Here is a 25,422-nt window from a genome sequence, read left to right on the forward strand (position 1 = left end):
TGGTCTTTACATGTGAAGTTTTAAATGACTGGCTTGCATTTGTGTCATAGTACAAACATTTACCACAAACACCTACTGTGTTAGCTGATGAGTTGGGGTCAAGAAAGCAAAAGAATCCAGTTTATTGTAAGTGCTTGGTCTGTTGCTAGTAAGGGAATGAGGGGGTGCAATGTAGTGGTTAGATAATGAGTTTCAAACAGAGAAATTTCTTACATATTGTGTGTACAGCTTGAGGGAAAGAGTTCTTGCTACCTCTCATTAAAAAACAAAAAAAATCCAGGGCTGGAAAAGTTCGAGTTGGCAATGATGTTAAAATGCCTTCACCTTTCATTAATAGTTCTTGTTGCATGTTGCTGGGTTCCTAACGTAAGTAATTTGTCAGCAATCATTGCAGTACATGTAGCCAGCTGTCCTTATAGAGGTTTTCAGGTATCCATTTAAGAAAAGCAAACCCTGGCTCATCAGAATGTATTTGACAATAAGTGCTGCCTTTTGTCCCCAGAGTTGGCAACGATGAGAACCTATCAAACACCTGGAAATTCCTGTCACATTCAACAGACTCACTCAATAAAATTGTCAAGGTCAATGAGTCAGCAGAATCACTTACTGATGAAGGTAAGAGGAAGCTGTGGTCTGTACTTCGTTTTCTGTAGAAACTATGTGCCCTTACAAGAATACAAGCGCCAGTGGAATAATAGTGCCTGCCTCTTGCTTTCTCCTGTAAAGGTTCTCTATGTTGTCTGTAAAGCATCAAATGCTTTATAATAAGTTGGTAATCAGATTTATCCAGTTGTTAGATAGCTGTCCATTGAAAAGATGGACATCTGTGATTTTAACATGGTCATACTCGAGCAGAGACGCTTTTTCTTACCTTAGACTTTTGTACAGATTCAATTCTAGCTCCCTTGGCACAGTTATAAGCCAAGTAACGTTAGCAGGTCCCTTCCAGTTCCTACTTCACGTAGGAATCATGTCTTAATCACGTTTGATTTAGGCGATGTTTGTCACTCTTCACCAAAGCCTTGAATGTAGAGCGTGTCACTCCCAAACAGGAGATGATTCTTTTCTCGTCCTGGAATATGGTTCTATGAATATCTCCTGTACTAATGTGCAGTGTCTGTATCTTAGGAAATTACCACCCCGAGGAAAGTCCAGCATAGGCTTTTTAGAGATCAGAGACCTAAGATTCTGATACTGATTTTTTTTGCTATTTTGAGGAGTAGGTACAGACATGAATGAAGGACAACTAATGGGAGACTTTGAGATTGAATCCAAACAGCTAGAAGCAGAGTCCTGGAGTCGATTAGTAGACAGCAAGTTTCTGAAACAGCAGAAGAAAGATGTGATCAAGCGGCAAGAAGTGATCTACGGTGAGAGTCTTCCTTTGCTCGGCTCGCATTTGATGTGCGTTGTCCTGCGTTTTTCAGTCGGGTGACTTACTGGGCTGCGGAAGGTCAATTGTCAAGTGTGTCGCAGCTCAAAGATTTTCTTTACAACTTCAATATCTAGAGACATGATCTTATGTCTATCTTTTTCTCTCTCTTTAAAAGTATTTTCTTTAATTGTATTGAACATTTTATTTAACATGAATACTTACTTACGCAGTAGACCTTAAAAAAGATCTCTTGTGACAGTACAATTGGATTCCTGTGCTACACTAGGAGTTAGACACTCGGCACAAGTCCTTTCTAGGAAGTAGGAAACACAGTCAATTATGAAAGGTTTGGATTCCAATGAAGGTCAGTTAGGAAACCACCAAAGAGTCAGGGACTCCAGTAGGCCAGTCCTACGAGTAGGTCACATGGAAAATAGAGGAAGAAGATGAAAACGCTTTAGGGAAAAGAAAGCTGTTCCAAATGGGCTCCATGTTTGTGCCCAGTAGCCCTCCGGCTAATGAGGCGCGTCCTCGTGCCTGAGTGTCCCTGACCTTCGGCTGTGTCCCCCCTTCAGAGCTGATGCAGACGGAGCTCCACCACGTCCGCACGCTGAAGATCATGAGTGACGTGTACAGCCGGGGGATGATGACGGACCTGCTCTTTGAGCAGCAGATGGTGGAGAAGCTCTTCCCTTGCTTGGATGAGCTGATCAGTATCCACAGCCAGTTCTTTCAGAGGATCCTGGAGCGGAAGAAGGAATCGCTGGTGGACAAAATTGAGAAGAACTTTCTCATCAGGAGGATCGGGGATGTGCTTGTAAACCAGGTGAGCCACAGGCAAGAGCGACGCTCTCACACCTTCTGTCCCACTCACTGTCCTGGGGAGCTCAGGCAAGTTGTTCCATCTCCCCGAGCCGCGGTTTTCTTTTCTGTAAACGAGGACAGTGGATTTTCTCTCCTAATAGGGGTTCTAAAGGTTAAAAGCCATGTTTACATAACGTATGTGACGTATATGGTAAATACTCAATAAAAGGCAGTTTTTCTTCCTCAGAGTCTATACCAGCAGAAACACTGTCATGTAAGAAATCACAAAGCATACGTTGGAAGTCTCAACTTCCCCTTCTGCCTCAAATCAAAAGGAGCTCATTTATCTGAAAACCACGTGGGCATAGAAAATCGAATAAGAAACTACCTATAAAATAGCTCATAAAATGTGACTTACTGATATTTTCATCAAGGTGTGGTATGGTTTCAGTTCTACTCCAAAGACAGTTTGGCTAACGATTTGATGCTGTTAGACGTGCTTGTCACAGTTTTTAATGTTTCTTTCTAAAATGTTCTTTTTTTTTTAGTGTTGCTAATATGATCTTACCAGGCAGAGGCACATAACGTCACATCTGATTAGCTACTTTTCCCCAGCAAATCTCTGTCTCAGTGTAGAAGCAGAGGCGTAACTGCTGAAGCATTTGTCTAATAATTGGAAATTTTGTCCTTGTATTCTTGAGCCTGTACCGCTCGCCTCATTCATTCATTCATTTTTCAAGTATTCACAGGGCATCTACTAAATACCAGGTGGAACCACTAAGATAGACATGCCTTCGACCTCTACCTCATGAAACTCATGTTCTGGAAGTAAAAACAGGCATGTTATGAAATAAACGCAAACATAGTGTGGTAAATGCTTTAACACAGAGTCAGGGCCTCAGAGTGGGAGTGGTCAGCTGTCCAGGTGAGGACCTGTCTTCCCCAAACAGCCCCTCTCCCAGATGTTTTCCACATCTGCCTCTGTCCTCAGACCTGCACAGGGACGCTCACGAACATTGGCTTGTGGTGTTTGTAGCTTCTTGCATGTGTTCCCATGCTCCAGCAAGTTCTTTGATGGTGGGATTCGTATCTTCGCCCCATGGTGTGCCAGTGCTGGAATCCCCTTTTTGGGGCACACGCTTTATGACAGGAACAGGTCACTTAAAACCGCTCTGCTTCAGCTTTTCTGTGGAGAAAGAGGAAAAGGAAAAGCTCCCCGGAACGCTTTTTCCAGTGTTTTGGTAAGGCTCAGCCCGTGTCGCCTCCAGAGATTTTAGTGCAGAGTCAGCCATTGCTCAGTATGTGTCACAGACTCCATGCAGCCGCTCCGCCGTCTGCCCCACCGTGAGCATGTCCGCAGATGAACTGTTGTCATTCCACGTGTCTGGGAATGATTTAAGGGCTGTGCAGCGTTGTTAGGGCTGCCGGCCTGAGCCAAGTAAGGTAAACAGGCCCCTGGGTCGTGCTGGCTGTTTCTGACTTACCAAAGTGACATTTGTAAGACCGATTATCGCATGAAAAACTTCTAGTGAGTGCCCTTGTTTTATTACTACGTTTGTGACAAGTAGTAACAGAAGTTACATTCTGCAGACTAGAACATTCCTTATGTGCACAGTACATAGGTATTTGTGTTTACTGTTTTTTTAATATAGACAGTTTGTTGAAATGTAATTCAGATGCCTTAGAGTCCACCCTTTTTTTTTTTTTTTTTTACTTTTTATTCATTTCAGGTGCACAAAACAATGTAATAGACATTTGTCATTTATACCCCTCACACAGTGACAACCCCCTTCCCCCATCCACTAAAGTGTACAATTTAGCGGTTTTTAGTATATTCACAGGATGGTGCAACCGTTACCACAATCAGTCTTAGAACATTTTTATCATCCCACCAACAGCTGTCACAGCCCTTGGCAGCCACTAATCAGCTTTCTGTCTCTGTGGATTTGCCTGTTCTGGACATTCTGTGGGAATAGAATAAAACAAGGTTCATTGGTATTATAGCACGTATGAAATCAGTATTTTGTTCCTTTTTGTGGCTGATTAATATTTCATATGTCTACGCCACATTTTTTTTATCCATTTATCCTTTGATGGACATTTGGGTTGTTTCCACTTTGGGGCTATTATGAATAACAAACATGCGTATACAAGTGTTTATGTGGACAGGTCTTTTTATGTCTAGGAGTGGAATTGCTGAGTTATTCGGTAACTCTTCCACTTTTTGAGGAATGGCCAGGCTGTATTCCAAAGCTGCTGTATCATTTCAGTCTTTCGGGGGAATTTATAAGGAAGCACTCCTGGGTTTTACAAATAGACTGGCACCTTTGTACAAAATGGGAATGCACGTTTAATTCTGTTCTCTTCGCCCTACAGTTTTCAGGTGAGAACGCAGAACGCTTAAAGAAGACGTACGGCAAGTTTTGTGGGCATCACAACCAGTCTGTGAATTACTTCAAGGACCTCTATACCAAGGATAAGCGTTTCCAGGCCTTTGTGAAGGTGCTGTGGTAACAAGTGACAGCCCCGCCATTGTCCAGAGCGCGTGCCCCCCGCCCCCCGTCGGTCTTAATCGTTCCTCAGGCAGCTGCTGACGGTCCGTGTGTCTCTTGCAGAAGAAGATGAGCAGTTCGGTGGTGAGGAGGCTCGGCATCCCGGAGTGCATCTTGCTGGTAACGCAGCGGATCACTAAATACCCCGTTTTATTCCAGAGGATACTGCAGTGCACCAAAGGTGAGTCTCCTGCCTCTCCTCGGCCTCGCGTGCCTGTGCGCTGTCTCCTGTGTGCCCGAGTGTCCTGGAGACCATAGCAGATGCCGTCCTGCTCTGGGGCGTCTAAGAGGTCCTGGGTTTCATCCTAAAGACTTTCCTTGAGGGCAAACTTGAAATTTTATGTCACCAGACTTAGGGCAGATGATAGCAAGGGGACGGAACCACTTACTGATCCCCTCAGGAGGCTCAGTGACCTCAGCAGCCTCTCCCATGTCACTCGCCTGGGAGATAACGGCCACCAGTTCCCCCGCAAGTGCTAGAATTGCTGCTGTTTCTCATTCAATCAGTACTTGTAGTTTCTCTCTTGGCTCCCCTGCTCCTAGGCAGTTACACCAAAGATCACGTAAAACAAAGACGTACAGAAAGAACCCGGTGCTTCTCTCCCTCCCTCCCTAAACATGTTTGGTTCCTTCTCCTTCAGAACATAGCATGTAATCGCATGTGATTGTATCACTGAAAACATCTCACGTGGTTTAGAATGAAACTTACGCCCTCCGAGGTGCTGCCTTTGGCCTGAGAGCACGCCCGCAGGGGGGCAGTGACGCCCCTTCTCTGTGGGAGGGGGCCCGTTGAAAACATCTCTCTTTCCTTCTAAGACAACGGCGCGGAGCAGGATGACCTGGCACAGTCCCTGAGTCTGGTGAAGGATGTCATCGGGGCTGTGGACAGCAAGGTGGCGAGTTACGAAAAGAAAGTGCGTCTCAACGAGATTTACACCAAGACAGACAGCAAGTCGATCATGAGGATGAAGAGCGGTCAGATGTTTGCCAAGGAGGACCTGAAGCGGAAGAAGCTGGTGCGGGACGGGAGTGTGTTTCTGAAGAACGCAGCGGGCAGGTTGAAAGGTAAGGCTGCCGTGTGCCCTGTGTCTGAGCGGTGACGGAGGACAGCGGGCGACGAGCATCCAAAGATGTCTGTTCGAAATTCACCACCGGGTTTTTCCTAAGGAGCCTTCCCTTGTCCACACATCACAGGAACAGCCATCATTTGATTGTTCTGAATCTCAAATTAAAATCTGGTTTGAGATATTTTGTAAAAATCGTATAAAATACAGTAAGTTACCAAGGAAATAATGCAGTCAGGGAAAATGGGCAGGGGGAAATGTAAAAATGAAGCAAAGGGTAAGATTAATACAAAAATGCAGCTGTTACGGAAGGCGTATTTCTCTACCAGAGGTGGGCAACAAGTTTGGGATTGGGGTCTCTGGGAAAAGTTCCACGGAGAGAAACCCCATCAGTTAGTTCACAGTCTGTGAGATTAAAAATACGTACACCACTTGTTCTCAGGAGATGTCGGAAGAATTATCAGCTCCTGAGACTTTAGAAATGTAAGGTTAACTCACATCAACCAGATTCGTTCAACTTGATGACATTCATAGCTCTTATCTTTCTCTAAGCAAGAGAGATCATAAAAGATACTCATTTTCCATTTGATTTTAATTTTGACGTTTCATATGATCAGCTACCTCGAGTGAAGCAAGTGGTGACCTTCGTTAATTCATCTGTACATTTGATTTTTGTTTCTTAATCATTGTGTCCATCATACCTGCACTCACTGGGCCCGTGTGGCAGCCCTCACTGCACCGGGTAGCCTTGCGTGTTCCCACCCGTCCTCTGGCCTCTGAGCTGAGTACACGAAGCAGGAGAGCCCACTACTGTCCCCCACTGGCCTTACAGTAAGGTGGCTGAAATGTGTGCTTCTCTCTTCCCTGAGGTGTAAGTAGTGCTGTAGGTAACCGCTGTCAGAGAGTAAGCGGAGCCCAAACACTGAAGAAGTCCCAGGCCATCAGCTCATGTGAAAGGTGAAGGAAGCAGGACGCCCGCTTAGAAGCTGGGACCAGGCTGAGACACTTGTACCGAGGGTCTTGGGCCGCAGTGGTTGGGCGCTAGCATGGAGGCCCGAGCTTAGGGTTGGGGAAGGCAAGAGGAGTGGCATGTGAGTTACGTCTTGAAAGATGATGAGGAGGGTGCTGGGCAGAAAGGGAAGAGTCAGCGTGGAAGCGTTGAGTTGAAAGGATCTGGCACATCTGGGAAGGGTGCAGTCGGGGCTCCCAGACAGGCAGCCGGGTAAGTGGCAGGGAGGGCTGGGCCCGTAGGCCAGGTTGTAAAGGGCGCACACGCCAGACTAAGAAGCTGACAGTCAATACTATGGATGGGGTCGAGGAAGGGGTGAGAATGGGTTCAGTTTGGAGGGTTTTTAAGCTGGAAAGGGATACATTGGGTTATTTCTAGTACAGTTCTATGTACTAGAAACATTGGGAGTGGTTTAGAGTGCAGCAGGCGTCAGGGAGTGTGAGGTGACAGACACACAGAAAACCAGTGTCTCAGTGGTTCCGGGAAGAGCTGTTCTGGGCCCGAATTCCCACAGGCAGCATGAAAAGAAGGGACAGGATAACTCAGAAAAGAAACGTCCCTCCCGGCCACCAAGCAGATGTGCATCTCTGCCCCGTGGTGAACCCTGCGGCCCTTCCAGCCCTGATGCTCCGGGAGGTTCTAAGAACCTGGTTCCGGCTCCTCCCACATGGCCACTTTGCACTGTCTCGGAGGCAGGCCGGCAGTTCAGAAGCAGCTGCCCGCCCTTGTCGGGACCTGAATTTTCTAGAACTGCCACTGTCTGGAGCTAGCTCTTTATTCTTTCCTTTATACAGCAGTTGATTTATTCATTCCCTACAGAAAAACGAATCGATTCCAGATGTTGGAACAAAGTTGTGGTCAGGCTGATGGCGGAACGATAGGTTTTCTGGCCTGAAATGCCGCCAGTGGAGATAGGAGTTGGTGTTGAGTCATTCTTACCCCAAGGCAACGGATGCCAAGAACAGCCAGTACTGTGCAGGGTACCCTTTGAAGGGGGTGGGGTTTTCTCTGATAGGCTGACACTGATCATATAAATTTCAGCATCCAATGAAATTGATACTTGTTTGTGTTTTAGAACTTTTTTTTGGAGGGGGGCAGGCACCTGAATTTATTTGAAAGTAAACTTAAAAAAAAAAAAAAAAAGAAAAGAAAACTAATGGTACTGCATGGAAAATTACTGTGGTCTAGGCTGAAACACTCTACCTCCCTCGAAATCAGACATCTTTGCTTCTGTTTTCCTCATAGCTTTGCAATGAGTTACACGGAGAGAAGATTCTAGCTGGGGCAGAAGTGGTGGAAAAGGCAGGAGGGGCCTAACCACCCAGGAGGGGCTGCACAAGTCAGTTCCATTTGTTCCCTCAAGGAATAGTAGGCGCTTCTTTTCAGAGAGACGATGACACAGAGGGGCCAGCATGTTAGATCTCAATAGATGGCTCACCTCCAGAGAGTCAGACTTTGTCCTTCAGGGAATAATGGCGCACGTCACTTTGTACTCCTAGAGCAGTTAGAGCAAGAATTTGTGACATCCTTTTGTCCTAGACCCAGCTAGAGATGTTCATTTGGGTTTGGTTTGGTTTTAACGGAGAAGCAAAGAAGGCTGTTTCCATGGCACGGAGAGGCTGAGGTTGACTGACATAAAGACATTGTATTCACACGTACCTGTGAAATCAGAGGACGGTGTGTGGCCGTTCTTGTTCTCTTGGGGGTGTGAAGATGACTACCTCTCATTAGACTTAGATATTTTTCTACATCACCTTTTGGCAGCTTTCCTGTCTGCTATCCCACGCTTTTCCCATTACTATAATCAGAAATTGAGAAACACTGCATCCTGAGTATTTTGTGGGTTGTGTTTTCATTTCACATCTGTTAAAGTGCTGCTTTCTAACTTTACTGTTACAGTATTTTATTCTTCAAATCTTGCCTTACGAGATACATCTTTCTAGACTAAAGTACTTGAACTTTTGCAAGACAAGGCTTTGGTGATAGATCCCATTTTTAAATGCCTCTAAAAATCGAATGACCAGACCTGCATCCTGCAGAAATGTACGATTGCCTTAGAGGAATATGTCGCATCCCGATGTGCTCTTTGGGGTCATATTGTTGAATTGCTAATAAAAGTGCTCTGACTGTGCTTAACTCTTCTCTCTTTCCTTCTCCCACTTTACAGAGGTTCAGGCAGTACTGCTTACTGACATTTTAGTTTTCCTTCAAGAAAAAGACCAGAAATACGTCTTCGCCTCATTGGTAAGCTGAATTGTTATTCTCTTCTGTTTGTAATTAATAGTATTCAAAACAGCTAGGGGTAAGTACTGAGTGTAAATTAAACACTGTATTGTTGCTCTCCCACGTTCTCAGAATTAATTGGCTCAGGACAAATTCCTCTGCGTAATTTATTACCCTTGTAAGTTTTTGTCCCAGCCTCTTTCCCCCCAAAATTATTTTCCTGCTACATTACAATCCTTTTGAGAGCGTTGGACATTTGATCACTGGAGTGTTTCTCACCCACTATGCCCCATAGATCATGCTAATTTATGGTATTGCCATCCAGGTTCTCTGAGGCATGGGGAAGGATTCAGCACGTAGAAAACATGGCAAGACCCTTCCTAGCCATAAATTGTCATTTCCTTTTTGGAACTCTTTTTTCTGTTTGATAAAATGTAAGGGAAATAACAGGATATTTCTCCTTATCCTACCGCTGCCACTGTGGGTTGAACCATATGCTCTTAAAAGGCCCCTCGTAGGCTGAAGTTGCCTGTAAGAGTTAGAATGTCGTGTGCATTTCTTCTGTCTGGTCTCGCCTTTTCCAGGACCAGAAGTCAACAGTGATCTCTTTAAAGAAGCTGATTGTGAGGGAAGTGGCACATGAGGAGAAGGGCTTGTTCCTCATCAGCATGGGGATGAAGGACCCGGAGATGGTGGAAGTCCACGCCGGCTCCAGAGAGGAGCGGGACAGCTGGATGCGGGTCATCCAGGACACGATCAACACCCTGTAAGCTCGGGCCGGCCCCCCAGCTCCTCCCGCCCTGATTCCACACGGCCCTCGCAGCCCCCAGGGAATCCGGCATCTGAGGAATCTTTTGTTTTGCTTGTATTAGGAACAGAGATGAAGATGAAGGAATTCCTAGTGAGAATGAGGAAGAAAAGAAAATGTTGGACACCAAAGCCCGGGAATTAAAAGGTAAAGCTGGGGTGGCCGCTTAGCTCAGTTGGTTAGAGCGTGGTGCTGATAACACCAAGGTTACCAGTTGGATCCCCGCATGGACCCTACTTAAAAAGAAAAAAAGGCAAAGCTGTTGGAAGGGGCGTGAGGCCCTTGTCTGCAGAGTCTGCAGTCGATTCTGCAGTGGCAGGAGACAATGATGATTCCTCCCAGCATCACGGCTAGTCCCCAGTTCCCGGCAGGCCCTGGGAACCGGGGAGATGCATTGCTTTTCACAAACGAGAAACCACATCTGAGCTGCCAAAGGTCCCAGCACAAAACGGCAGGAGAGTGAGTCCGACCCTACGTCAAAGGAATATTGATTCTCCTGTCTCAATGTCAGTGTTTTTGGACCCTGGTGACATTCTTTGTACTTCGTCACCAAAGAATTTGCAAAAACTCATGGCCACATCGAAGATTAAAACAAGAAGAAGGGAAAGGAACTTGAGGAAAATAATTTTCCAGTTAATCTGTTTTTATCAATTATTCCGGTCACAGCCTGCCACCCAGTGACAAGAGTTGGGAGGTGGTTCGGGGAGATGTGTGCTTATTGCTTATGCTTGAGCATTATTTATTGAGTCCCTACTGTTTCAGATAGTCTTGTCAGCATCCCTGAAAGACGTGGATTCTTATCCCCATTGTGCAGATGAGAAAGCTGAGACCCACGAAGGCCGAGCAGCCCAGGGTCCCATCCAGAGTTCAAGCCCGGGCCAGGCTTCTGCTCCCTGTCTCCCGCACAGCAGAGGGGCCTGCTCCCCTCTCTCTGCCGCTGCTTGGTTAATGTGCTTTGGGTAGGAATGAGGCCCAGAGTCAAAAAATGTAAGCCCCCAAGAAGTTTAGTGAGTCCTTCAAGCTGGACAGTGATAACATTCTGTTTAGTGAGGAGGAAAAAAAGATGGACAGACTTAGACTGGAGCCAGATTTATTGGCCTGTGATAAGGTGGGCAGGGGTGAAACTTCCGTCTTTTAACATGTATGAAGCACCTGGCCAGGCATCCTGGGAGGTGCTAGGGATGCAGAGATTCCTAAGACAGAGTCCCTGCCATTGGGAAGCTAATGCTCTAGTAAGGGAGACATCCCGTGACAGGCCACCAAGTGGTTTCCGAGGCCGAAGGCATGTGTCACATCTGTGGGACCTACAAATGCAGCCTGTGGTATGTCTCCCAGAGAAGCCAGCACGTGAGCCACATCTGAAAAAAGTGACTTCACCAGACAAGAAGCATTAGATGGAAAAGGGGAAAGGCCTTGCCGTGTCCTCAGGAATGATGGGTTTGGTCTGCCGGGAGAGTCAAGGCTGTGATGGGAGGTGACGCTAGGAAGGCACCAGGTCTTAAAGGGCAACAAGGGAATCGTGTAATGTTTTTAGCAAAATTTCAACTTTAATTTTTAAAATTGATATTGAAGCCAACCGGGAGAATGGCTTGAAGGAGAGGAGCCATGAGGGTGGAAACATCAATTAGGAGACGGGAGATAGTTTCAGTGAGAACTGGGCTGGGGAGGGGATGGACATGAGTGAGAAACAAGGAACCAATGTGGATGGTGGGCAGTGAGGACGTGAAATCTGTCCCGTCTGCAGCTTGGGTGCTGTTGACTGAGGAAGAGAGCACGCGCTAAAGGGAGGAGGTGGGAAGAAAGACTGGAGACGAGGTTTCGGACGTGCTGAGAACCAGGCGTCTAACTGCAGGTCACTGCCTGAGAGGGGCTGGTGCTCAAAAAAGTGGGCAGGGTTTGGGATGCTTTTACTGGGTTGTCAGCACGGAGGAGGCAATTGAAGCCATGGCAGTGAATGAGATCCCAAGAAGAAAGTGCGTAAGGGACAGACTGCAGCCCAGGATTGAGCCAAGGGGACCCCAAATATCCCCTTGCAGATGGCATGTGTGTAAAGTGCTCCAAGGAGAGAGGGTGGTAGGAAGAGAACCTCAAAGGAGAGAGGGAAACAGTCGAAAGAGGAACCATCCCTGCTGGAAAGGATGGCATAAAAGACCTCATTGGATTCAGTAATGATGGGTGACCTTGGAAAGAGCAGACACAGAGGGATGGGCAAAAGCCAGAGAAGAGGGGGTTGGAAAAGAAACTGGAGGGAGGGGAGTGGAAACACAGTGCCGGCTTGTCATGTCAGAAATTCCAGTGTTTGCCTAGAAAGACCCAGGATAGTTTCCCAGCTACAAATTATTACCACAAAAACTTGATACTGCCTTCATGATGGAAAAAGAAGGGGAAAAAAGGTTATGTTCTGTGTTGTCCCCTAAGTTACCACGAGGTGGCGATCGTGTCTTAGTCATCCCATCATGCTGGTCCTCACCAGTCAGATCACCAGACCTTTTCTCCATCCACCCTGCAGAGCAACTTCAGCAAAAGGACCTGCAGATTCTCCTCCTGCTGGAAGAGAAGGAGATGATTTTCCGGGACATGACCGAGTGCAGCACCCCCTTGCCAGAGGAGTGCTCCCCAACTCACAGCTCTAGAATCCTCTTCCGCTCCAACACAGAAGAGGCTCTCAAAGGAGGACCGTTAATGAGAAGTGCAATAAATGAGGGTAATTTACGTTGGGCGCGGCCCCCTCCTCATCTCTTCCCAGCGTGGTTTACGCACTAACATCACCTGCCCGTTTTTGCTTTTTTATCATAAACAAAAGCACAAACCCAGAAAACAATCTGAAACAGTTATTTTGCTTTTGGAAGTTATAATCACGTGAGCCCCTTGTAGTCATTACCCAGGTCAGGGAATAAAATGTCGCCAGACGCCCTAAGCCCTTCCACGTGTCCTGGACTCATCGCAGCTCCCTCCTTCCGGATACTGTCAGTTTTATAGTAATCACTTGTGTGTGTGTGTGGTTTTTTGGACAAGTGCCTATTCACAGGCAGTGTAGTTCAGTCTTGCCCGTGTTTTTTGATACACATTTTAAGATTCAATTTACAGGACGCCCACCACCTCCACCACGAGACCCTCTCTTTTCCACACAGTTTATCTTTGAAAAATCTGATGTATTTAACCTACAGAGTTTACATGTTTCCTTCTCTTCCAGTGGAGATCCTTCAGAGTTTGGTGAGTGGAAGCCTGGGCGGCACGCTTGGGCCGGCCGTGAGCAGCCCTGGGGAGCAGGAAGGCCCCGTGGGCCCCGTGTCCCTGCCCCGGAGGGCAGAGACCTTTGGCGGCTTCGACAGCCACCAGATGAGTGCCTCCAAAGGTGAGTGGCTCTGAACTCACGTCCGCTCACAGGCAGGCCTTGGCTGTCACGCTCAACTCACGTGATCTGTCCTCAGGGAGCTCCATGTCCTCTGGGCCAGGCAGTCACTGTTCCAGTAAGACCCTCACAGTGTGGCGCTGCTCACGTACTCGAGCCTCGCTCAGTGACACGCTCATTTTGAATGATGAAGGTTTTGCTGGGATCTCAGCTAAGCTAAAGCCAATGGGAAAATAATACTCACTTTCTCACCCTGCTTCTAGTTTTTTCTGCATCAGTGAGATTATTACCGATCACCTAGATGCCCGTTCTTTGGCATTGGGAGGATTCAGCCATACCATATCCCTAAGCTGTGTATGCTGGGCTCCTCTCCCGGCTAAGCTGTTTCACGACTTTGAAAAACTGTGTTTGTTTGTTTGTTGTTTAGGAGGTGATAAGGAAGAGGGAGATGATGGTCAAGATCTTAGGAGAACAGAATCAGACAGTGGTCTGAAAAAGGTATTTCTTTCTAAAGTACACTATTTACGACTGCCTGAGCATTTCCCTCTGATTTCACTACCTCTGAACTTAGTCCACTTTTGGTCCCGTTTTGGATGCTGAGTTGCTGTTTTTATTTCCGACTTTGCTTTAAGAGGAAAGCACATTAAACCCAGTACACATAGGGTCCCCACATTAGGACTCTCTGGTTTGCCGCCTCAGCGTCCCGTGTTCACGCTCGTAGCTCGGCCTCAGCCCTGGCAGGACCAGCTTCCTCCAGAGGTTTGTCTAAATGCCCCAAACCAGCCTGAGCTCTGGAGGAGGCTTGAGTGACAGGTCAGCCGCAAATCTCATTCACCTGCAGTGGGAGGCTGTGGGGGCAGGGACCTGAGTGGACGCCACAACATGACTCACACTCACTGAACATAATTTGTCTCGGGACCTTCATTTTTTTTGAAATGTGTGTTTTCTGTTTTATAGGGTGGAAATGCAAACCTAGCCTTTGTACTTAAGAGGAACAATGAGGTAAGGACGTTGTGAGCTGTGCATGAGTGTGACTTACAATTGCTGGGTTGGGAATACCCACTCTGTTCGCTGGTACAGACAGGCTGACTCCCGGCTCACAGGCAGTGCCGGGTTGTCGTGTCCGTTACCCTGCCTGTGCCCTGGCCCCGGGGCGTCCTCTTGGCGTCGCCTCCTAAAGTGGCCACAGCTTCTCTCCAGGAGCCTCTTGCTTTCTCTGAACACGAGCTGTGACGCCCCCTTGGTGGTGTCTCCAGTCCAATCCCACTGAACAGAATTTGTGGCCTCCTTTCCTGTAACACGAGCCTGGGCTGGAAGCCACAAGCCTGGGACGTGGCATATTAACTCGTGGGTAACCCTGTGTAGTCATTTCTCGTTCTGCAAGGACTCGAGTGTTTTCCTTGAGCACTGCTTTTCACTTGACACACATGTCACCCTGAAGGTGGTCTTGCTGGCCTTGGTGGCCTGCTCAGTGGCAGTCAGACTGCGATGCACGGCTTTTCCACCTCCCTTCAGCTGAGTGCCACTGACCCTGCAGGATAAGTCCCTTCTGTCACTGGCTCCCCTTCTCCAGGGTCCGCTCTTAGGAAGTCCTCTTGGAGTGACTGCCCTCTCCACACGTACTTGACTCTGAGCGAGTGAGTCTGTGTGTGGCCGGCTGGAATTACATATACGATAGCAGCTCTTTGGGGCCACCTCTCAGGATCTTGGTGTTTCTTCTTGCTTTTAACCTAATATTGTAAATCCCTGAGGAGCTCTGGTTTGAAATTTTAAAATAAGGGATTTCCCCTAAAAACACAGAAGGATATTGTTTTCTGTTTATTGGCATGGACGTCCAAATAGTGTGGAAGCTCCTTCAGTGTTTATCCTTAAATAAAATAGACCTGCTCTCACACAGGCTGTTACTCTCTGTATCTGCTGCTTGAAAGCTCTTGGTTGATTTTTCCATTTGGCAATGTCTTCCCTTATATTTAATGAGAAGAGTCAGGTAGTAAATAGTGCAGGACAGTGTTTTCCAGGTATTCATTTCAGCCTGGATTATACACTATAGATGCTTGGGAGTCAGCGGCTCCTCTGCGATCTTCCTCCCTCCCTCTCTCTCCCTCGCCCTCTCTCTCACCTAAGAACATGCTTACATCAGAGGTACAATGTATTCTCAGGAGAGCGAAGCCTGATAATTGAGTTTTTTGTGTTTTAAGTATTATAAAAGGAATACATTTTCATGGAAGAAAATTTGAAAAATGTGCAATAATGTAAAAAAGGAAAACAATATAACGCCACCACTGAAAAACAACTCCAGTAAAGTACTCGACATTTCTGTTTCCAGCCTTTTCTTCTACATACCACATATTCCTAGGTCTAAGTTTGTGAGCAATAAAATATAGTCCTATACACAGTTGGTATGCGTTCTCCCTGGAGCGTCACACCCTGAAGTGTTTTTCTCTAAACACACCTTAGAAGCATTTCCCCAGAGCGTTTTCATGCAGACATGCTCTACCAGCTGCATGTGGTGATGTCTTGTACCATCATTTACGTAATCTCTCCGTGGTCATTCTTTCTCTGCTCTTTTGCTTTTCGAATGATGCCCCTGAGAACGTCCTTACCCCTGCGATTAGTACGTCCCCAGCTGCACACTGGTCCTGGAGACGAGGTTGTGCAGGGAGTTCCCCGGCCATCAGCACAGCATTCGTTTCCATCTTGCTTTCACCAACATCAGGAAGTTTCATTTTTTTTCATTGACATTTTGTTGGTCTGATGAGTTCAAGTGGTATTTCTCTATTTTGCATTGATTTGACTTTAAATACAATTGAATCATTTTTAATATGTTTTGTAACTGGCCATTGTATTTCTTCTTTTCTAAATTGCTGGATTTATAGTTCCTTGCTGTTTCTCTATGAGGGTTTTCATTTCTTACAGATCTGTGAGAGTCTTTTTTAAATCAAAGAGGTTTTCATTTCACTTTCTGTTCAGTTTGTCATTTTTGCCTTTTAATTTTACATTTCATAGAGTGACAGTTGAAGATTTGTGTATGTGTGGTTTTTTCCCCTCCTTCTGTCTTCAAAAAGCCTTCCCTGTTTCAAGATCAGAAACACATTCTCCTATTTTCTTATAGCTCCTTTATGGTTCTTTTTTTTTTCACACTTAAATTTAAATCGATTTGAATGCTTTTTGTGTGAGCCAGGATCTGAAAGTTTTCCAAAGATTTAGCCAGTTTTCTCAGAATAAGTCACTGAATTTTCTTCCCTTCCCCATTGACTTAGAAATGCTACTTATATCATACACGAAATTCTTACGATTTAAAAAAACAAAAAATTCTTACGATTTGCTTCTGGGTTTTCTGTTCTATTGGTACATGTGTCATTTTTGTGCCAGTCATTTTAAAGACCTGGAGCGTTTAATACATTTTCCTGTGTGTTATGGCCCTCTCCACACACAGTGACTGTGTTCGTTTGCTCGTGTTTTGTTTTTCTTTGCTGTCTGTACCTGCGTCTTCTCCTTGATGCTTTCAGTTTGAGAATAATTCATTCACGCGCAAGCCCCTTGCTGTGTGTTAGGAGGTTATCTGGTCAGGCGACAGGCAGTGTGGGGTCCGCCCCGTCCTGACGCGCTGTCTCCATTGTGTCCCTTGGCAGCAGGTCGTCCAGAGCATCGTTCATCTCCACGAGCTGCTCAGCACGTTGCAGGTACGTGCCTTTCTCTTTTACCCCTTCACTTATTTCTTGTGAGAAAAACAGTGAAGAACGCATGGTGTTGGCCTGGGTCTTTGCGGTCATAGGTTGTTCATGGGTAAGTGGGGCCCTCAGTCCAGAGAATACTGGCTCTCGTGATGGGAAAGGTCACAGAACGCAGCGGGTAGAGTGCCATTGACCTTGTAAGACCACAGCTGGGAGCAGATGGCAGGCGGTAGGGCCAGTTGATGGCCAGGCCACAAAGCACACGGGGCGCCAGCATGTAGTTAAGGATCATTTCGGTCTAGAAAGGCTTTCGTATGATTACAAGTTTCCATATTCCGTATGTCTCTGTGGTCCTTGGATTGGGTGGCCCTCCCAAAACAGCGACTATTCAGTACGTTCTGGAACATCCTCCAGTTCTGCTTGCTTCCTTTCTTGAAGAGCCAAGGGTCTCATCCCTCCCTGCCCCCGTCTGCAGCACACTCACTCCCCACCTCCCAGGCAGGGCCAGTGCCTGCAGACAGCGCAGGGCGGAGTTGGAGAAGACACAGTTCCCGCACGGTTGACATCCCGTTTGTAACTGCCCGTGGTTATCCCGGAGCCTTTTGCCCAGAGCAGCTTAAAACTAAGGGGCGAGTCGTGGTCTGTGTGGTGGCTAGTGCGCCCGGTGCGGGGGCAGGAGCCCGCCCGTCGCCCTCCTCCTGCCACAGTCGCCTCTCTCTCCTCAGGGCGTGGTGTCACAGCAGGACAGCTACATCGAGGACCAGAAGCTGCTGCTGACGGAGCGTGCGCTCACGCGGAGCTCGTCCCGCCCCAGCTCCCTCATCGAGCAGGAGAAGCAGCGCAGCCTGGAGAAGCAGCGCCAGGACCTGGCCAACCTGCAGCGGCAGCAGGCCCAGCACCTGGAGGAGAAGCGCCGGCGGGAGCGCGAGTGGGAGGCCCGCGAGGGGGCGCTGCAGGAGCGCGAGGCCCGGCTGGCGCAGCGCGAGGCGGAGGTGCGCCGGGGGCAGCAGGACCTGGAGAGGGACCGGGACGAGCTCCAGCAGAAGAAGGGCGCCTACCAGTACGACCTGGAGAGGCTGCGCGCAGCGCAGAGGCAGCTGGAGCGCGAGCAGGAGCAGCTGAAACGGGATGCGGAGCGGCTCAGCCAGCGGCAGATGGAGCGGGACGCCTGTCAGGTAACGAGCCCGCAGCTGGGAGGGGCCCGCTGTCCCCGTCACTTAGGCCGGGTCACGACTGACAAAAGGAAGACCCGTCTGTGTCCGAGAAACTTAGTGGAGAGAGAAAGCCTGTTTTTACAGAATGTTTTTTTACACTAAAGGGGCAGGTGAGGGAGTGAGTCTTTTTCTCCTTTTTCCGCGTCTAAGAGGTTGAGGAGGAGAATGGAAATGCTGGGGGTTGGAGCTGAGCGCCACGTCCCGCAGCCGTTGGGGGGAGTAGTCTCTGCGCGGCTGAGAATGGGGTCACCCAGCCGGGACTGCAGGAGCAACCCCTGTGCTCGGAACCCGGGCGGCCCCACCTCGGGGAGCCGGTGTCTGTCTGGTGGGGAGAGCAGCAAGGGTGAGGGACCCCCAGACACAGGAAGTGGCACTGATGTGTGAGTTGCCGAAAGGGCCCGCGTGGTGGGCGCGGGCGTCCGGTCCAGGGAAGCGCCCGCGCAGCAGACGGAAGGGAGGCGGTGCGCTCTGTGGACAGAGGAGATTCGCGGTGGGGTGCGGTGAGGCCTTGCTCTTTCGGTAGCTGCCGCTTACGTGGGAAGGCTGTCGGTTTTGCGGCACGTGGACTCCCGAGTTGCTTTCCGTGAGATTCCGTGGCTGTTCTGGAACACGGACACTGGCAGATGGAAAGGCTGAGTGTGCACAGGTCGCCTGCTGGGGGATGCTTGTGTCATGTTGCTGTTTGATTGATTGATTGGCCTTGGACCATAAAAGAAAATTAAACTGACATCTTCCGGAAGGGGCAGTTTAGCTTCCTGCGGAGGTTTTCAGACAAATGGTGGGGAGCAGCGAATGGCTCTGAGCTGCCGCTTGTGACACGGGGTGCATCCCTCCCCATCCCAGTCAGATCAGCGGGGCTTCCGCGGAGGACGGCTCCGCACGCAGAGCAGAGAATAGGCCCGTCATCATCTTCTACCGTCGGTTTAGCCTTTGACTGGAATCTTGGTATAAATTCCACTCCCCACCTTCCCTCTGACCTGAACCGGCTTCTAGAATCCCTCAGTCCCGATATAATTACGCCCTTGTTTCTGCAGGAAGCGGCAGCTCAGCTCTTTTCTAAGCTGCCTCACCCAAGATCCTCTTACTTCATGACGCTGATATTAAGTGCATGTAGTAAACATAGTATTTTTAACACTTTCATGGATGCTCCTTGGGGGATGGCAGTAAACAGAACTGAGAAGTTCTGGATCGTCTCACATCGTGCTCTGTGGCATCCGGGGACGAGGGTCGCGCCGGGCAGACCACCCCGTTCACCTCAGCCCGCACCCGTCGATGGGCCCGGGGTGCTGCCAGCCTCTGACTTAAAGCCCTTCTCTTGCCCACGTGCAGGTGTCACAGCAACACACCAAGCTGCTGCGGATCCCGACCTTCTTGCCCAACCCTGAGGAGACCCCCCTGTCACCTGCACCTTTGATAGCCAAATCAGGGTCCCTGGACTCAGAACTCTCAGTGTCCCCAAAAAGGAACAGCCTCTCTCGGACACAGAAAGATAAGGGGCCTTTTCACATACTGAGTTCCACCAGCCAGACCAGCAGAGTGCCAGAGGGGCCGAGCCAGACGCCGGTGTCCACGCTCTCCTCCACACGCCTGTTTGGATTAGCGAAGCCAAAGGACAAGAAGGAGAAGAAGAAGAAGAGCAAGGGCGGCCGCGCGCAGCCCGGCGGTGAGTCCCCCCCGTGTCCCTGCGTCCTGAGGAGGGGCAGACGGGAGTGGCGTGAGGCGGGTTAGAAAGGCGAGCCGTTCAGGCGTGTGAAAGCCAGTCTGTTCCACTTCTCACCAAACCCACGTGCTCTGCCCGCCAGCACTGCTGGACTTGCAGTGTGACACTAATTCCACCAGCCGCTCAGAGCCCAGTGTGTGGCACCTGTGTGCAGAGTAGAGCGCACGCTTCGTTTCCAGGCATTTCCTACCCACATAAGGGACCCACACCCACCTGAAGGAACAGTTACACCTTCCCTGCCTTCCCAGAGGGTAACTGGTGCTCAGTGAGCATTTCCCGAGATCTGATTGAATCCTTGAGGTGACTGGAGCATGCGAGGCTGACTCCAGGGGAGCCTGGGGGCCCGAAGCTCAGCGAGAGTAACGTGCTCGGGATTAGTGGCACCGAGCAGGCGGCAGGCTCGTGCCCCACCTGCGCCGACGGCCCCCGCGCCCCTGCTCTCCCTTCCTTTTCCTGACCTGCTTAAGAATGCAGCGTCCCTGCTTCTGCACAGTTCAAGGGAGCAGTAGATACTGAACCCCGTTACTGAAGCAGTTAGGGAACCCACCCTGCAGGCAGGTCATGGCCCACCAGCCCGTCATCTGTTTAGCATTCCAGAAGACTTGAGTTTGGGGCCAAAAAGAGCAGTTTTTTCAGACCTTCTTCCTTCTTGGTCTCCCGTCTCACAGATGGCCCTGTGTCAGAAGTGCCCACAGAGGGTGAAGAGATCTTCTGCTGACCCCTTCCTCGGCTGGCCGTGTCAGCAGCCCCACTCCCTGCTCTTCCTGCGTGCCCACTCGCTCACACGGACACCCGTGCTCTCAAGCGTCCACTCCTCCACGCTGTCCCAGGTCCTGGGCCAGACAAATACGTGGTCCTGAGCGCCAGGGTGGGTAAGGAGGCCCCAGATTTGTGACTGCGGATTATTTGTGGGTCGGGGCCGGCCCCACTGAGGGTGTCACACCGAAAGTGACGGCCCCCGAAGTCCAGGCGATGATTTTGGACAAGTCAGGAATTCCTGAAACCTGAATGTTTCCAAGTGAGGTATGACACGCCAGCTGCATTTATTTGGGGAACACAAGGAAAACTCATACAGCGGGTAGTTTGGACTTAATGTGTGTACACATACGGTCACCCGTCCGCGTATCCACATGGGCTACGGCAGAATTATGCACGGTCTGTCCCAGATGCCTGGTCAGCTGAGCTCGGCGCAGGACGTACTGCCTGGTCCTGCGCAGGTGGCCTCACCCCTGCCTGCCCACACCTCACCCCTCCCCACCTACACCCCTCCCCTCCCCGTCCATACCTCACCCCTTTTTGCATGTAACTCTCAGTTCATTTTAGAAGGGATGACACACATTTGTGAAAACCAGTGAGAGAAGCATACGATCTGCACCATCTTGATTTGGGGGTTTGAGTCACACGGACACACACACAAGGTCTAATTTCATCGTTCAATCCCAGAAGAGATCCTATGCTGGCTTTCTCAGGTGTTTGCCCACATCTTCTGGGCACAGATGAAGTAGAGGCCGCCTCACCATGACCTCTGCCGTGTGACACTTTTTGGTTGTCACTGACCATTCAGAAGTGGCCACGGCCTCCTGGCCGTATTCCTGAGACTTGGTGACGGCTCCCCAAGGGAAGCTGGGTCTGCCTGCCCTCCCTGTGGGAGCCCGTGGGCACTGTCCACCACACCACAAGGGGCCACCTGCGTCCCCTGCAGTGACGTTGTCCCCACCCCTATACTAACTAGGACAACTGGCCGAGAAGTAGGTTCAGGTGAAGGTGTTAAGCCCGTACAGTGGTTTGCGCCAGTGCAGGCGAGAGAAAACGCAGCCCGGAAGGTGTGGCTTGGGAGGGTTCTCCTTCGGTCAGGGGGCATTGGCAAACTTTAATTTTTAAAACATTTTTTAAAACCTAACGGTCTATTGTTTATTGTCCTCTACCCCTTGAAGATGCCTCAAATGCTGCCTGTATTTTCTGTTCGTTTTTTCTCTCCTTTTTCCTACTGTGTTTCGATCTGTATTTGCTCGCAGCTTGTCACCAGCTGGTAGATACAGGACGGTTCCCTCCGGACCCCACACACCTGCCACACCGGTCGCTCCCTGTGAGAGGAGACCCTGGGAGATTCTGTGCTTTACATGTGGCCTCCGATGCCTGCTTTGTGCCCCTCAGGAGCATGGGTCTCCGGACATACTTTTTAAAAAACAAAAAAAGCTGTAACTTGGTGCTTGTTGATGAGTTGCAAGCTGGCCTTGCACAGGGAGATATTTATCTTTCAGTTTATTTGAAAGAGGTCTGGTTTAACATTGTTAGCTTAGATTTGTTTTATTTATTGTGTGTGTGTGTGTGTGTGAGAGAGAGAGAGAGAGAGAGAGAGAGAGAGAGAGAAGGGTAACATACCAGCCCCAAACGGTTTCAGCCATCTGATCTCTGCAGAGTCAACAGCCAGCCGCTGCTGTGTGTTTGTCAAAGTGCCGTGAAGGCCCAAAAGAAGTTAAGGCTGGAGAAGGGGTCCCCTTCCTTCCTTCCTCCCACCCCATGTCATTCTTTGATCAAGGGACGTCTTGCTTGAGAGTTAAGCAGGTTGCCACCTATGAGCAATATATGCCTATTTTTATCACGGAGCTTTCTTACCCTTCAGTACTAGACTTTAGGAACAAACCCAGCTGATTTTCTGTTGAAACCATGTGTCCCCCCTGCCTGACCCCCAAAATCCCTAAACAGCAAAAAAGCTAAGCTGCTTCCTTCACCTGATCCCCCAACAGCTCCGTCTGGCTCTCAGAACTGTGTGGAGCTCAGCTGTCGGTCCTTGTCACTTGCTCGAGTTACCCCGACACTTGACGTCCCCCAGAGAAGCACTCTGCTAGAAAGGAGGGCCCTGGCGAATGCAGACAGACCCACGTCCTTCCTCGCTGGGTCCACGTGAGCCAGGCCGCTCTGTGCTTGAAGCAGGAAGGGCTTCGTGCCAGTGAGATTTTCTGTCACGTACGCTCTTCACAGAAGCGCCATGGACACTGAGTTCTGGGCTTGGCTGCACAGCTTGATTTCAGTTTCAAACTCTTTTACTCCCAGCTGACTGTAATGTTTAAGCGGCTTTGGGGTCTTGGTGGCAGTTTCTAAAAGTGGGGATTCCACCCCCACCCCCACCCCCACCCACTTAGATTTGGTCAGGTTGTGGTTGGACAAGTTTAGAATCAGAATCAGAAGGTAGGCTCCTGCTTTGCTCAGACCGCCCACCTGCACCGAGAACGTGGTCCGCGGCACGGGGAGAACCACTTCCCAGGTCCCTGCTTCTCCCCCCTTTGGAATTGAACTCAGGGGTCACTGCTGTGCTTCGGGCACTCCCTGCGTTGTTCCTGCTGTGCTTGTGACTTTGACAGCTGCCCTGTCGCTGAGTCTAAGCCCTGTTGGTGTCTGTCCTGTGAGAAGGGGCTGTCTTCTAGGGTGGCTCAGATTCAATTCCCCGTGGTGTCCCCATGCTAGGAAGCCATGCTTCTCCATCAAACCCAAGAAATCCGATGTCCAGCATTGTGTTTAAGTTTTGGGGGGACAGATGGGCACACCATCCAGAATCCCCAGGTTTCCAGAATCTAATGAATTTTCTGGAAGGAGGCTGTATCTTCTCTCAATTATATCATCTCAGTAGATGTCATCCTAATTGGGTGGCATGTGCACTTTACATGCTGTCATCAGCTGGCTTCATTTTTATGACAATCAACTATGTTAACTGTTTCCTTTTTTGAAAATGGAGAGGGTTACAGAACATGCGAATTGCCCTCAGGCAGTGCTGCCCCCGGCCAACATTCCATCCTCTACCCCAGAGAGAGAGCTGTGGGCAAATCCAGAGCAAGGTTTTTTATTTTTTGAGAAGGTACGAATCTTACCTTTTTTCCTCTTAAGTCTCAGGGGAATACCACTGAAAGTTGTCCTTTTGCTCCCTTTGTTACCTTCCCAAGCCCCTGGCCCTACCAGTAGTGACGCACAAATCTTTTACACCCTTGGGGTTTGTTGGACCGTTATGGGGGGGAGACATAGTGTGTAGGGATTTCAGAAAAGAAGCTTCACCTTAAATACAAGGTAGAACCATATCCATGACCTTCGAGCCAGAACTTGATCCGGAAACTGCTGTTTACAGAAGTACTTGATATTCCATCCTTTTGTCTCGGGCGTTCTTTTTCTAAAGCCTGTTCTCTCTCCCCGAGGATTTTGGCATTGGCATTGGAGCGGCAGTTTACTGCGGTGTTGATGGGTGGCCACTTGTGCCCAGAGGACAGCCGAGCCCTGGGAGGGGGTTAGAGAGACGGTCCTGCTGAGTGGGCTCCAGTGGCCATAAGGAGGGTGGCCTGGAAGGGACACGACCCTTCGAGGGTAGGCATCCACCCCCGTGCTTGGACTCCTTGGAATGTGGAACCCAGAAATAAGCCTGTAGATTAACCTGTGCAGGGGTGAGAGGTGTGTGGCTTGCCTTCCTTCAGGAGTGTTGTGACAACATGACTGGGGTGGTCCCAGCCCAGCGCTTGCTCTCATTGACCCCCCCCCCCCCCCCCCATGAGACAAGGAAAGGGGCAGCGTGGTTTGGTTCTTCCTTTTCCTTTCAATGCAGCATAACATTCTCGGTTAAGAGAGCTTTGGACTCTGCTCCCTGCTGGCCAGGTGTGAAAATGAAAAGCATTTTAATGCTACCATAAAGGGGAAAAAAGGGGGGCATGGGAAACAAAACAAGGACTTCTTTCCATATCCTGATCTGATAGAAGTGAAAAGATGGACAGGCCTTGAATTATTTCTCCATCTTGCTAAGGTTTAAAGATGTGCAGACCCAAGTGGTTAAAGTCTCTCTGGCCCAGGCCCGGCTGCCCTGCTTCAGACACCCAGTCGGAGCCCTGCAGGGTGGGGGCTCACTGCCTCTGTGCACCCCAGGTCTTCACCCGCCTCTTGCAGCCGCCTGGCAGGATGGGCAGCGGGAGCTCACTGGTGGGACCCGCCCTGTGGTCACGGTTCCGCCTGTGGTTTCCTATGTGTCGCTTACCCCATGGGGGGAGGGGGCGGGGAGCCGCAGGACGCACAGGCGGGTGATTCTGTACCTCATACCTCTGCTTTCCTTCGTTGTTTCAAACGCTGTATGAGTATTTCTGTGCTAAATCCTATTAAATAAAAAGGGGTTAAACCCCAGATGCTGTATATTAATTTGTAATTATGTATAAAGTAAAACAGTTTGGAACTGTAAAGATTCTTTTCAGTGTGTTTTCTGGAATTCTCCCACAACACACTGGCCTTGTATTTTATTTATCTCCCTGTCTGGTTACTGGCTCCGGACTCTTGTAAAGGCCCCCTCGACCCTTTCAAAAACAATAAATGTCCTTTACATCTTGACTGTGGCTATGATGTGTCCCGCGTTCCTGTCCCTGTGGGCTTCCTGGTAAAGGGGGTACCCCCTCCCCAACTCGAAGGACAGCCTTCTCCCCAGTGAAGCCTTATTTCTGTACTTGTGGGAACTGGAATCTGGAGGAGATCCTGAAGCTCTAAGCAGGTACTAAGACTCCCACCCTTTCCTGCAGCAGGGACCCAAAACCCGGGGGTGCCAGGGCAAACGATTTCCAGTTAAGTCAATGAAGAAAAAAATACCCTTTGCCATAGACTCTACGATG

General features: G+C 49.3%; 1 protein-coding gene across 21 annotated transcripts in view; it reads left to right on the forward strand.

The window, feature by feature from the left end:
- AKAP13 (A-kinase anchoring protein 13) overlaps nt 1-25,147 on the forward strand; it is a 253,965-nt gene extending 228,818 nt beyond the window's left edge. For 17 of the 21 annotated variants that reach the window (XM_074317388.1, XM_019726703.2, XM_074317394.1 and 14 more), the window contains 17 exons: nt 503-615; nt 1,218-1,370; nt 1,951-2,201; nt 4,556-4,681; nt 4,795-4,912; nt 5,548-5,796; nt 8,972-9,048; nt 9,612-9,793; nt 9,900-9,982; nt 12,345-12,539; nt 13,029-13,190; nt 13,615-13,685; nt 14,145-14,189; nt 16,820-16,870; nt 17,587-18,036; nt 19,405-19,738; nt 20,464-25,147. In XM_074317388.1, the coding sequence (XP_074173489.1) occupies nt 503-615; nt 1,218-1,370; nt 1,951-2,201; nt 4,556-4,681; nt 4,795-4,912; nt 5,548-5,796; nt 8,972-9,048; nt 9,612-9,793; nt 9,900-9,982; nt 12,345-12,539; nt 13,029-13,190; nt 13,615-13,685; nt 14,145-14,189; nt 16,820-16,870; nt 17,587-18,036; nt 19,405-19,738; nt 20,464-20,513 (2,710 nt within the window). In that variant the 3' untranslated portion in view covers nt 20,514-25,147. The remainder of the gene's footprint in view (nt 1-502; nt 616-1,217; nt 1,371-1,950; nt 2,202-4,555; nt 4,682-4,794; nt 4,913-5,547; nt 5,797-8,971; nt 9,049-9,611; nt 9,794-9,899; nt 9,983-12,344; nt 12,540-13,028; nt 13,191-13,614; nt 13,686-14,144; nt 14,190-16,819; nt 16,871-17,586; nt 18,037-19,404; nt 19,739-20,463) is intronic. The other 4 variants (XM_074317392.1, XM_074317399.1, XM_074317391.1 and 1 more) reach the window with 3 other exon arrangements.
- The last annotated feature ends 275 nt before the right edge of the window (nt 25,148-25,422 follow it).

Source organism: Rhinolophus sinicus, linkage group LG13, assembly GCF_036562045.2.
Source record: "Rhinolophus sinicus isolate RSC01 linkage group LG13, ASM3656204v1, whole genome shotgun sequence".
Lineage (NCBI taxonomy): Eukaryota > Metazoa > Chordata > Mammalia > Chiroptera > Rhinolophidae > Rhinolophus > Rhinolophus sinicus.